At 51.0% G+C, this 12,745-nt stretch overlaps 1 protein-coding gene across 1 annotated transcript; it reads right to left on the bottom strand.

Moving 5' to 3' along the window:
* Positions 1–1,293: 1,293 nt before the first annotated feature.
* On the bottom strand, positions 1,294–12,190 carry AKR1B10 (aldo-keto reductase family 1 member B10). The gene is given in 10 exon segments (NM_001267588.1): positions 1,294–1,608; positions 1,860–1,942; positions 2,480–2,563; positions 3,163–3,244; positions 3,644–3,750; positions 3,989–4,111; positions 6,280–6,357; positions 7,258–7,374; positions 9,362–9,529; positions 12,074–12,190. Coding segments are annotated over 10 exon segments (951 nt in total). The 5' UTR covers positions 12,140–12,190; the 3' UTR covers positions 1,294–1,565.
* Between the last annotated feature and the right edge of the window lie 555 nt (positions 12,191–12,745).

Genomic DNA, 12,745 nt, shown 5'->3' with positions numbered 1-12,745 from the left:
GGCTTTCCCCTGCCTCCCGTCCTTCCATCTCCCAACAGGCCTCTCACTGAATACACCCAGAAGCAGCCAGTTGGCTAGGAAGCCCCTCCCCTGTTGCTGTGGATTCATTCCTGAGAGGAAAAGCGTGGTGGGGGGAAGAGGCGTGGAGTCACCACACAGACCCCGGGAGTCGGGCGAAAGCAGGCCTGAGGTGAACAGCCTGCAGACTCATTTATTTCAGTTGGTACAGCAGCTTATATAGTCAAGACAGCCAATCTGGTCAAGGGGCAGTCTATGCCCTAACCAATCACAGCCTGTTACCAGGCAGTTTCCAAAGCCATCCAATCACAGCCTGTTGCCAGGCAGGCTCCACAGTCATGTGGTTTCCAAAACCATCCAATCACAGCCTATTGCCAGGCAGTTTCTGTTGCCAGTGGCCATCTTGGCATGGCCTTCTCATTCCACCACACTCCCCCACGGCAGGATAATGGAATGTAAGGGCAGGAAATGGATCTGAGAGCCAGGAGACAAATGACCAGCAGAGGATGAGGTGACTTAGCAGTTCAAGGATGGGGATTTACTCCTGCAGAGCGAGGCAGGAATGGGGAGAGGGAGAGGTACACAGAAGTCCTCAACTAAGTCGGTAACCACTTAATTTCTTTAATAGGTATATTTTAAAGGTATTGGAGCAACTATAGAAACATGTTAATATCTGTTGAATTTGCAAGGCGGGTGGCCAGTTGCTGTTCTCTATACATTTCTATGTATAGGTAACGTTTCCTAGAGAGAAATTAATACAGAAAAAATGAAATGTTCCAGGTGGATGCCCATGGGAAGCATGTCTGTTCAGGTTCGCCTGTGTCCCAGCTGACTCCCTGGGATGTGCCGTACCTTTCTCTCAGGGAACATGGCACCTCTGTGGATTTCACAGGCTCCGCCACCACTGGCATGGACTCTTGAGCATGCAGTGTGTTAGAGGCAAGGTGAGAGGGCAAAAAAGGGAATGAGTAGAGGAAGGAAGAAAGGAAGGAAGAAAGAAAGGAAGAGAGAGAGGCCTGCAAAGTTAGGTAGGTAGGTGGGTGTCAGGAGGAGACAGGAAGAGGTTAACAAATTGCACTGAGCTCTCCTGGAGCCTGTCCGCCTTTGAAATTTGGTTCAGTTCCTAACCACATGAGCGGCCTTGAGAAGGTCCTTGGCCTTCCCTCTCTGGGAAAACGTGAATGATGAGAATGCCTTCCTCAAAGGGGTTGCATCAAGGAGTCAGTGACTTCACCCATAAGAAAATATTGGCGCATAGTAAACTCACAATGCATGTTGGTTACTATGATTATTTATTTTCTTATGTACATATGATCAGCATTAGGAGCGTTTCTGGCATTGGACAAGCATCGGATCAGATAAAAAAGTTTACCATTTGCTTATCCTAGTCGTACTTCACTGGCAGTCTGTGCCTGCTTGAACAGACAGCTGTAGACACAGCACTGCCTTGAGCCGGCTACAACAGATGCAGAGAAGTGAGGACTCAGGTGGAGTTACACTTGAGTGAAGACAGAATCCACCAGGTGGCCTCATCGGGGGACACAGCTTCAGTACTCGGCATGGAAGGGATAGCCCTCCAAATGAGACATGCTACAGAGAAAGAAAGACAAAAAGAAGGGTGTATTCCACAAAAGCAGCAACTGGTCTCCAAGGCATTCTCTGGTGCACCTGTCACCTCTCTGCTCACAGACAAGCACCTGCGGGCTGTGAGTGGTCAGGAAGGGCAGGCAGGCAGTCCCTGGGGCACTAGAGGCACTCGCAAGGACAGCTCACACTCAGGGAGCCTCTCCCAGTTCCCGAAAACTCCTGGGGGCCCTCCTAGCTCAGTCTGTGCTACTTACAACTCCACGTGACAGGCCCTCCAGTTTCTGTTGAAGCTGAGGATGGTGGCCATCTCCTCGTCACTCAGCTTAAAGTCAAAGACCTGGAAGGTGAGAGTTGCAAGACATCACCAGTTCTGGTAGAATATCCGATCCAGCTCACTCCCATAGCATAAACTGGCCTCAGGAGTCTCTCCCATCATGGCCACTGAAGACAGGTTTTTCTGTACTCAGAGACTGGAGTGTCTGTAGGGTTTAGTGATCCTAAGGGAGGGAGCCCCGACTTACAGGCATAAAGCACACGTGTGTGCCATGTCTGCGCTCCCTGATGGATCAACGGGTTCTTCCGAGATAGTCTTTCAAGTTCAGTCCCTACCTCCTCTGTGCTAGGAGGTGGACATTTAGGCCAGAACAGCCTGTTCTTGTGCGTGGCCCATGGCCCACCTGCTCAGGGCCAACAAGGGTCCTCTCTGTGGTGTGAGGTGCAGCCATGTCCAGACCTCACAGGGCTTGACCAGTCACCACCCCCAGCACGGCCGTGGCCATGGGTCAGCAATCTCCGCAGTGTGAGATTGATACTTGTTTGTTCCCGTTTGGTTAAGTTCAAGTGAACTTAATCAAGACACCTGCCGGGGTCTTACCTGAAAGTTCTCGATGATGCGGGCCGGTGTCACAGACTTGGGAATCACAATCACGTTCCTCTGGACTTGGAAGCGAATCAGAACCTGTGCAGAGGGAACCCCATGTTCCTCTTCCCTACAAGGAGACCTCCTTATGCTGAAAGGGAAAGCCACCTCTCTATCCCACAGCACTGCAGACTTCGACAGTGGGCTCCTGAACTGTGGGCAGCGACCCACAGGGGAGACCCAGAATAAGCTCCTGGCTCCTGGCTTTGGCCTGGCCCAACTTCGGCCACTACAGCCATTTGGGGAGTGAACCAGTACATGGAAGACCTCTCTCTGTGTATGTCTCTCTCTCTCTCTCTCTCTCTCCCAGCCTTTCAAATAAATGAAATAAATCATTATTAAAAAAAAAAAAAAAGGAGAAGGACAGAGGCGTGGGGCGATCAGGCTGAGAAGCAGCAGAGCTGGGATGGAACACAGGCGCGAGACCAAGGCTGCGCGCTCGCTGCTGCCGGGAAGCCGTCAAGGGAGGCGGGCCATGTTCCAGTGCCCCCGGGTCTCCCGGAGGTCCCCGCAGACTTCCAAGGAGACACTGGAGGGGACTTTTCTCCTCTTTTCCTCCCCTTCACCGAGTTAAATGAAGACAACACAAGACTGGAAGAATAGGTTTCGGAATAGAAAATTAAAAGCCCACACTGTACCTGGGCTGCGGTTTTCTTGTGTTTTGCAGCAATCGCCTTAATCTTGGGATCCTCCAGCAGGGAAGGGTCCTCAGGCTTCGCCCTAGAAGCAGAAAGATGGTGGGGGTGAGGCATCACCATGGCGACCATATGCAGATGAGCACCACTCCAGTGCCCTCTCGGCCTTCTGCACCTGCAAGGCTAGCTCGAGGGCCTGAGGCCTCCAGGTCTTTCCCGTGGGCGCCGCGGGCTCTGCAGGCACAGCATTGCACACAGGTGGTGCAACTCCAGGTGGCTGAACCAGCGTGGTCTTAGACCCACAGGCATGTCGCCATGCTTCTCTTAATTCCCTTTCTTCTTCCCCAACTATCATGCCATTTAGATATGCCCAACACATTGCCGTGGACACATTTTTCTTTTCAGCGACTTAGTCTCACCCAGCCATTAGCCAATCATATTCTCAAGCGTATCAAGCAAAAGATGCAGTGCTCAGAAGCCTCACCAAGGTCTGTCCGGAGAGCCCAGGGGGCTGTAGGCTGTGACAGTGATGCCCTTGGAGTGGCAGTACTGGATCAGTTTCTCCTGCGTGAGGTACGGGTGACACTCGACCTGAAAAAGCACACGATCCTCATCACTCGGGAAGTTGGCCTGCTTCTGAGCTGCTCATACGGGGTTCCACACACTGTGGGACTTGCCGAACCACACCCTGAGATCTGTCTCCCACCTCCCCAAAGCATCCCGGTCCCTGACCCCTGAGCTGAGATATGGCACAAAGCACTGGCCTTGCCTCCCGCGGTTTAAGGAGTAAGAGGGCAAGACCCTCCCCCTTGTAGTCAGCAGAATTTACCTGGTTAGTCACTGGCTTATGCTTCAGCCCAGGCTTGTTCAGGATCTGTTCGATCTGAAAATGGTTGAAGTTGGACACTCCAAGAGCTTTCACCAGCCCTTCATCCACCAGCTCCTCCAGGGCCTGTCACAGAAGGGAACAGCTTTCAGGCAGTTCTAAGGGGACCCAGGCTTGGCTTAGCCCTCTCTGAAGTAGGAGAAAGGACCCACTGCAGCAGGGCTAGCGAAGCCCAGGCCACAAGTGCCCATCAAGGCTTGCTTCCAGCCCCACTGGCCCTTCCCAGCCTGAGTGAAAGCGGAAGTGAAGATGAAAGGTCTACATGTCTGCCACTCTTGCCTCACCCAAGCCCGTGCGGCCTGGGCTAGCTGGGGAAGAGGCTGTCGCCTGTGCAGACGCATCACTTGTCTGAGTTCTGGGTCGCTTGTCTCCCACCCCAGCCACGGTTTGGTTTGCAGTAGGGGGAGGTCCATGCAGGCTGACTGTGCCTGCAGGGGTACCCAGCAAAGGGGCTGAACGGGGCTGAAGTCTGGCCCCTGTCCACTTAATAGATTTCTTTTAGTGAATATATCAAAGAAGTATTTGAGACCATGTAGTTGGATAATGATCTGTATGATCATTAAGGCAAAAGAACTTATGTAAAACACACACACACACAGAATTTTTCAACCTGTGCTTTGCGCCCTCTTTGTAGGATTCAACCAGTTCACAGCTTACATGGATTTGTAGTTGGTTATATGAGGAAGGTAGTGGATATGCATCACAAATTGTTGTCTTTCTGAAATTTTCCCAAGAGTACTGGATTCACTTTTTGCTCGTGACATACAGTATTTCTAATAATCTATTTAGTATGACTCTGCATGATATAAATCATTGGGGTTTTTTAACTGCTAGTTTTGACTTGCCAAATTCAACTACAAATGACACAGCCTTGATGAGCAAACCTAAAGGTTTTAGCACAGGTGGCTCTTTATTGTGACTGGTAGTTTTCTGTGTGTTTTGTTTTTTTCTTTTAGATAAGATTCAGAGAGCTTCAGAACATCTTTAAAACCAGTCTACAGAAATGTTTGTAATTTTTTCTTACTTCCCTTTAATAGACTTTCTACCATTAGATACATTTAATGATAATCCCTTTAAGTCCACTTACAAGGCTGTTAACCCTGTGAGGTGATTTCTTTGCTTCATTACCCCTCCCTCAGTTACCACATCAGTTTGGCCATCTACATTTTATTACTGCTGGCTGCTGAAGTTCAAGGCAGCAAGAACAGCGTATGCTGTGCTTGTGGGGACTTCTGAATAAATGGCCCTCAGCACAGTGACAGTTAACGTAATCATGTCTACACGACACTCTTCAGAAAGACTGGGCGGGATACATCTTCAAGCTATGAAGTACAGCACCACCTCCCATGTGCACATGCCCCCGCACAGACAGCTGATAAAACAACACAGTCACTTCTTGATGTCTCTCTGTCACTGTTCATCTACAGTTTGCCCCTTTGCTTTGTTTTCTACTCCCAGCTGCAAGAAGATAGAGTGGCTTAAGAGGAAATTCTCAGAGAGAAACTTTTCTTCACTTACTTCCATGTTGAATATGAATTATGTGAAATAGGCCATGATGTGATCTGAGAAGCATGCACTCCTGTCCTCGGAAGTTCGCATACACATTCACTGTGTGCCAGGCACTTTGCTAGGGGCCTTGGAGTTGAACTTGGGAGTCACAGAGAATGGGGTCTTATCGCAACTCTTTCACATGCTTGGCCTATAACCTGAGCCAACCAACCTTTCTCGGTCTCAATGTCATCATTTTTATGTAGAGAAAACAACCCTAGCTTATGGGGTTGAATGATTAAATGGGCTCTATGCTAAACTTCCTGATATCTTATCTGTTTTAGTCTTTACCACATCCTGAAAGACACATGTCATTAGAATGTATTGCAAGGTTTGTTTAAGGTGAGCAAACTGAGGCTTCTAGGAGTTAACTAGCTTACTGCAGATGACTCCGCTAAAACACATAGACCAGGCCACAGGCCCTGTCCCAAGCCCCTCTCCGCAGTGTGAAAACAGCATGCAGAGTTCCCAAACTGGGGCTCACTGCACTGCCAGTTTCATCTGGGGACTCCATGTTAGTCTTGACAACGTAAATAGAGGCAAGTGGACCCAAAAGCCAAATGTATTAAGGAAGGAGTTAGAAAAACTAAAGAAAAACAGTGAGGAAATTCGATAGCATCTGGGACACGGACTGTGGCACCGCAGAGTGGAGTTGTCTGCAAATATAGTAAGAAGCTGGAACCTACCACCCAGGCATCCAGGAACGTGAGTTTACTGGTGAGGTAGTTGCCTTTTTCGTCTTTGGGGAATATTTCCTTCCCAGGCTGTAAATGCAGAACAAAAGCTTATTAGAGTCCACATCTGGGTACCTGGTCCTCTGAAACAGGTTTCAGGATCCGGCTGGTGCTCAGGTGCACATCTCCATAACAGCTTCCCAAGCTCAGAGTGCACACTGCAAGCGCGTGCGTTTAAGTAAAATGTCGCTATCCGTCTACTGTGGCGTCTAAGTGCTGATATTTCAGAAACTGCCGGGCTGACCTGAACATCCATGGTTAGCACATTCCAGAAGCCACCACCGTGCCATGGACATGAACCTCAGACCCCCAGATCACAAGTACATACTTGGAGGTAAACTTAAACTTGGCCGTCAGTAGTCGGGAGGCAGAGCTCAAGGATGTGGTTTTCTGGGGGAAGACGTTGGTGCGTCTCTGTGCTTGCAGCCCCGAGAAGCCCAGAGTTAGGGCGGGGCCTTCATCGTCCAGGCTGGCCCAAAGCGGGAGAGGAGGGGGATTCCTGGCCCTCCCACCCCTCAGGAGTGGAGCCTTAGGCAAGGAAGGCTGCCTCACAGGTGCAAGCTGGACCTTCCAGTTTCTGCATCCTGGGGCTTTTCCTGAGAGGCCCCTCCCAGGGTGTGCTTTGATAAACAAAAGGACTGAACCGGAGGCATCCCTGAGCAACAGTGTCCTAACAGGAGTCCTGGGAAGGAAACCGGGGGTATGGCAGCGGCAGCTTTCTCGGGCTGCCAGGAATCCTGGCCTCTCTCAGGCACAGCTGCAAGAAAACCAGGCACGTCAGCAGCACGCATGGCTTCAGCCTCTCTTCCGGGCCCTGCCCTTCTGCTCAGCACAGAGGCGCCCACTCCACTCCAAGTCTTGACACGGCTCTGGCTGCTCTTTCCCCGCGTCTGCTCCAGATTAAAGGTGGGCGCAGCGAACAGCGCTCACCTGAAGGCCCTGTGGCCAGTGGATGAGATACAGGTCCAGATACTCCAGCTTCAGATCCGTGAGGGTCTTCTTGAAGGCTTCCCTCATAAGTTTTTTCTCAAAGAAGGCAGGCCACAGCTGCAGAGGGCAATGACAAGGCACTGGTGTCAGAGAACACCCCCAACCTGGCTGAAGGCACTGTTCTAGACCTCCACAACCAGCTCTGATGACCCAGCCCACAACAGCCAATCACTGACCCCAGGCGGTGGAAGAAAGAAGGAGTTTATTTTTTAGCGCACACAGCAAGGAGTTCAGTAGCTATGGCTTCATTTCTAGACTCCCCCAAGGGACGAAGGGCGGTGAATGAATTTTACAGCCGAAAGCTCTGAGTACTATGTGACACTCCACAGTGCACACAGCCTTCCTTGGACTGGTCAGCGACCGGAGGCTGTGATGGTAAAGTGAGCTCCAGCCCACTTGGGGTCTATAGGTAGGCTGGTTGTGACTTGGTTCGATCAATAAAACATCTCAAAATGGAGTTTAGCGGTAGGATGGTGACCAAAGAGGTAATCATTGAATTCTAACAATCTGGAGTCCTACAAGGATGGCCTGATCTTTGTACCAATCCCTAAATGAATGAGTTAATCTTTAGCAAGGTGTTGACTTGTAATCACCACACTGAAGAGAGAGGAACCACACGATAAGGGAGGATTAGGGTCTGACAAAGTCTACATTAAAGACATCAGGGACAGGGCTCAGTTTCAGCAGGACTAGAGTGGGAAAGCGCCCATCACACTCATGCTCCCTGCTTGTGGATTTGCAGCTTGATCTAACCTAGGGATGGGCCATGTTTAATAAAACCGATTAAGATGAAGGATTTAGTATGCTAAGTCATCATGACTCAGCAAGTCAATCACATCTCTTAAAGGTCGAGGGCAATTTTTTTCAACTCTTGGCATTCTTTATGCTTCTTACATTGTTTAGCATATTGAGTCACTCATTCAATGTTTATTTTTCTGTGTTGTTTCCTTCCTTGGCTGGTGACTCTGAGGACAGAATTGTGTCTAGCTTTTAAATTTTAAACACTCCTTTTAATGACCTGTGATTACTTTCAACTTTACTATATATGGGTGAGATGGTCATTTCTACATTTAACTGTTGTTTATAACCATTGTCTACATTACCACTAAACTAGGATCTTCTAGAGCAAGGAAGGAAGGAAGGAAGGAAGGAGAAAGAACATCATTGCAAAGATTAACACAAACACAAGATAAGAGTGAGGAGGAAGGGTGGAGGCGAGGGAAGGAGGGTAGGATGGAGAAGACTACGTTCTTAAAACTATATAGATGAAACGTGTTCCATTTATCTAAATAAACAATTGGAAATGTATTTTAAACAGTCTTACATCTTTGGGGGCAGGTGGACCCTTTTTTGCACTTCCATATCTCCAAACCTAGCAGACCCCAGGTGATGACTTTACAAGGAGTTTATCCAGACTTGGCCAGGGACACAGTAGTATCTATCTGCACTTTCCAAGTACTTGGAATTAGTGCTTTTCTAACAAGTTATGTATGTATAATATGGCGCCAATGATTCTTAACCCCCTTACATCTAACATTCCCTCTTTCTTTTTTTATAACATTTTTCTATCTCATTTTTGACTAGACTGAAATAAAAAGAAATCTGTATGTAGCAAAAAATGTTCTCACTGTTTCCAAAACACCCACTGGCCTAGGACCTCAGGGCCATAGTCCCTGACAGCACAGTACCAAAAGGTGGGTGTCAGTACCAGCCCCTGACCGTGGCCTTGGCCTCTGACTGCCACTGGGAAGGTGGACTCCACTGACAGGGGACAAGGAGGCCAGGGGCAGCCCAAGGCTCACTGGCGCCACACCCCCCACCCCCACTGTGGGAAAAGCAGCTCAGAGAGCGGGTGGCAGCGGCATCTCTAGGATTCCGGTGCTGGTGTGGATGGGGAGCTGTGTGTGCAGGGCCAGGAGAAAGGCTGAGGTGAGAGGGTTGGGGTGTGAGCACGTACAGGGAAGGCTGGCGGAGTTCACGGTGCTGCCCAAATCCCCACGCCTCGTGCCCTGAAGCTGAGCCTCCCCCCACAGGCCACACGTGCCTTGCTGACAATGAAGAGGTCCTCCCGCTTCACGGCCTTCTCTCTGATCTTCTCCTGGATGGCTTCTCCCACCTCGTTCTCATTCTGATAGACGTAGGCGCAGTCGATGTGGCGATAGCCGGCGTCAATGGCTGCCTTCACTGCATCCTTGACTTGGCCTGGAGGAGACTGAACAGCAACAGAGAAGACCATTGGGTGCTCGTGTCCCAGGGCCATCTCCAGCAGGCTCCGGGTGGCCCACTGTCTCCAAACCAGGCCCCACTGGGCTCCGGGTGGCCCATTGTCTCCAAACCAGGCCCCACTGGGCTCCACGTGGCCCACTGTCTCCAAACCAGGCCTCACTGGGCTCCACGTGGCCCACTGTCTCCAAACCAGGCCCCACTGGGCTCCACGTGGCCCACTGTCTCCAAACTAGGCCCCACTGGGCTCCCGTTTTTCCGTGGGACACGTAGGAGGGAAACACACTGCAGAAAACTTTCCAAAATAAAAAAGATTAACAGCGAATTAATTTTAAGACGATGACCTCATGTTCTATCCTAAATAAAGTTATTCCCGTATAATGCAGGATCATCCTGAAATGCCCCCACCCCACCTGCCAATTACTAAAGACCCAGCTGACAACGAGACTCCAGGCTATTTCAGGGGAATTTGCCCAGAGTTCCTCCAGGGGTGATTAGGATCTGGAAAACGGTCCCTACAAGATAAATCCACACCCCAACACATAGCAGGTATGTGGGCCTTGCAGATTATTCTCTCTAAACCCTGCCTGCAAAATGGCAATGATCAAACCCCTGCCTCCTAGCACCATTGCGGTGCGATGATTGTGTACCAAAATGTGGAGAGGGCCGGCACTGCGGTACAGTAGGTTAATCCTCCACCTACGGCACCGGCATCCCATAGGGGCGCCAGTTCGAGTCCTGGCTGCTCTACTTCTGATCCAGCTCTCTGCTCTGGCCTGGGAAAGCAGTGGAAGATGGCCCAAGTCCTTGGGCCCCTGCACCTGCATAGGAGCCCCAAAGGAGGCTCCTGGCTTCTGATCAGCTCAGTTCAGGTGGTTGTGGCCATTGGGGGAGTGAACCAGGGGATGGAAGACCTTTCTTTCTCTCCCTCTCACTGTCTGTAACTCTACCTGTCAAATAAATAAATAAAATCTTTAAAAAAAAATGTGGAGAAAGTTCTTTAGCCCATCGCCTGTCCCAAAGGTGGGCTCAGCAGATGCAGCCGTTATATAACCCGTGTCAGGAAGGGGGCAGATGGAAGCCTTTGTAAGAATGACGTCTCTTTTCCACGTTCAAGGCAAAAAGACAGACCTGGAAACACCACCATCAGTTCTAGCTTAACCAAGACAGTGAAGGGGGGAATAAAGTATTTACAACCTCTGATAAAACCTTCTTTAAACCTCTTCCACAAGAAAGAACAAACACACGACAAGCACACAAAACAGAGACGCACAGCCACCGCACTGCTGGGACAAGGAATTGCTACCAGCAACTCCGCGGCAACCCTGGGTCCCCTTCCAACTCCCCCTCCACCTCCGCCGATGAGCACACAAGCTTGGAAACCGAACTCATCCCCACGGCTTGAAAACAGCTCCCATCATAATCCTCACATCCTATCCTGAAAATTCACGTCTGGTCCATGTCCCTGGGGGCGAGCAGAGCCCCTGGAGATGCGGAAAAGATCAAAGATCATGTTCATCAAAGGTCGAAGCTCCGATGTGAGGCCAGTTCTGCTGTTCAAACAAGAGAGCCTCAGCCTCCATCAGACGGGCCTGGTGCTCACCCATGTACACCGAGAATGCATGCAGACAGCAAACTCGTGCTGAAGCCAAGAGGGACCCCAGCCTCCAACCCAAGAGACGGCAAGGTGGGGTGTGAAGAAGCAAAGAGGGCCGCAGGACAAAGCCATCAGGGAGCTGTGCCTTGAAGTCAGCGGAGGAACACCCAGTACCTGGTTAGGTTAGGGCCTCATTGAGAGAAATGGGGGGGGTGGGGAGCCAGCATTAGAAAATGCCACGTCAAACGTACCCCAAGAGGGCAGAAGTCGGCTGCAAGTCAGGGAGCACTGGGTGGGCCTTAGGGCAGGCTGAAATTAACACAGCTCCTGGGGGCAGGGGCCAGGGAGCGAGCTGGGCTCTTGACCTCCAGCCTAGGCTCCGGGGCCTGAGCCCCGCGGTGACTGTTGTGCACGGGAACCACCTGGAGGCCGTGTTCAAGTGCAGGTGCCAAGTCAGTAGCCTGGGAAGGGGTCTGAGTTTCTGCACTGGGCCACACTGCGTCTGCGGGTCCCAAGCCCACAGCAGAGGAGGGGACAGCATGGGATGTCTTCTCTTCTCTCAACTGCCCTGGAGCAGCAAACTCATAAAATGCTGGGCCCCTTTAAGTGCCACAGAGCCAGGGAACGTTTTAGCAGATGCCGCTACAAAAGAGAAAATGCTCTAGAAAACAACTGTGCCCCTGTGTGCGTGTGTGTGTGTGTGTGCGTGTGCGTGTGAGTGTGTGCGTGTGTGTATTTCAAGTCCAGCTGCTTGAAATTCGATACTTGCTAGCAAACTGCTGGAAAAAGCCAGCCGGGAACTCCTGCTCCTGGCTCCTAGAATGGATCTCGCCCACGCAAAGCGCCCGGCCACCCCCAGGGGGGCCTTCCCACTGAACAGAGAGGAGAGGGAGCCCAAGGCCGAGGGAGGAAGACGGCCCGAGGCGTGCACTTTACCTTCCAGGTGCCCAGGCCCACAATGGGCATTTTGGCTTTGGTGCTGAGCTCCACGAAGGTGGCCATGGCTGGTGCGGAGTCCTCCTCGCCTGCTGCTGGGCGGCCTCCGTCCTGTTTAAGCAGCCTGCCTGCCAGGGGTGGGAAGGGGGTGGGAGGGGTGGGAGGAGCCAGCCCAGCCCTGGGCAAGCGCATGCACAGGAAGTGGGTTCCATCCAGCCTTCTGTAAAAGAGATTACAGGGAAATGAGTTTTGAACAAGGGCAGCCTTGGGCAAAGTCTCCCTGGCACCAAGCCATGAATTACTTTATGAGTGACACTTAGGGGATTGTTAATTTAAACGACCTACAGAGCAGAATTCTCCCGGTACTCGCAACTTGTTCAGCAGGCGCTGGGCTATGTGCGCTGTAGTCAGCCCCTTTCACAGGGAGGAGGCTGAGATAAGGGGAAGTATTTCAAACAAAGTGAGGACCATAACAGACGTACGTGGAAGGGTCATTAGAGATTACACAAACAGTTCTGAGCAGTGGCCTTGAGCAGGTTTGAGATTCCAGCAGGATCTTGGTGAACGGTTCTTGTCTTCGATGAAGACCTCCGGGCTCCACTGATCATTATTTTTGGCGAGGGCTTGACACGAGTGACGCCAAGTGAGTCTGACAGCTTTCGTGAGCCTCAC

Source organism: Oryctolagus cuniculus, chromosome 3 (genome assembly GCF_051225735.1).
Source record: "Oryctolagus cuniculus isolate XC-2025 breed Fujian yellow rabbit chromosome 3, ASM5122573v1, whole genome shotgun sequence".
In the NCBI taxonomy this organism is placed as follows: Eukaryota; Metazoa; Chordata; class Mammalia; order Lagomorpha; family Leporidae; genus Oryctolagus; species Oryctolagus cuniculus.
Note: the sequence above shows the minus strand (reverse complement) of the source record. Positions and strands in the feature narration are given on the sequence as shown.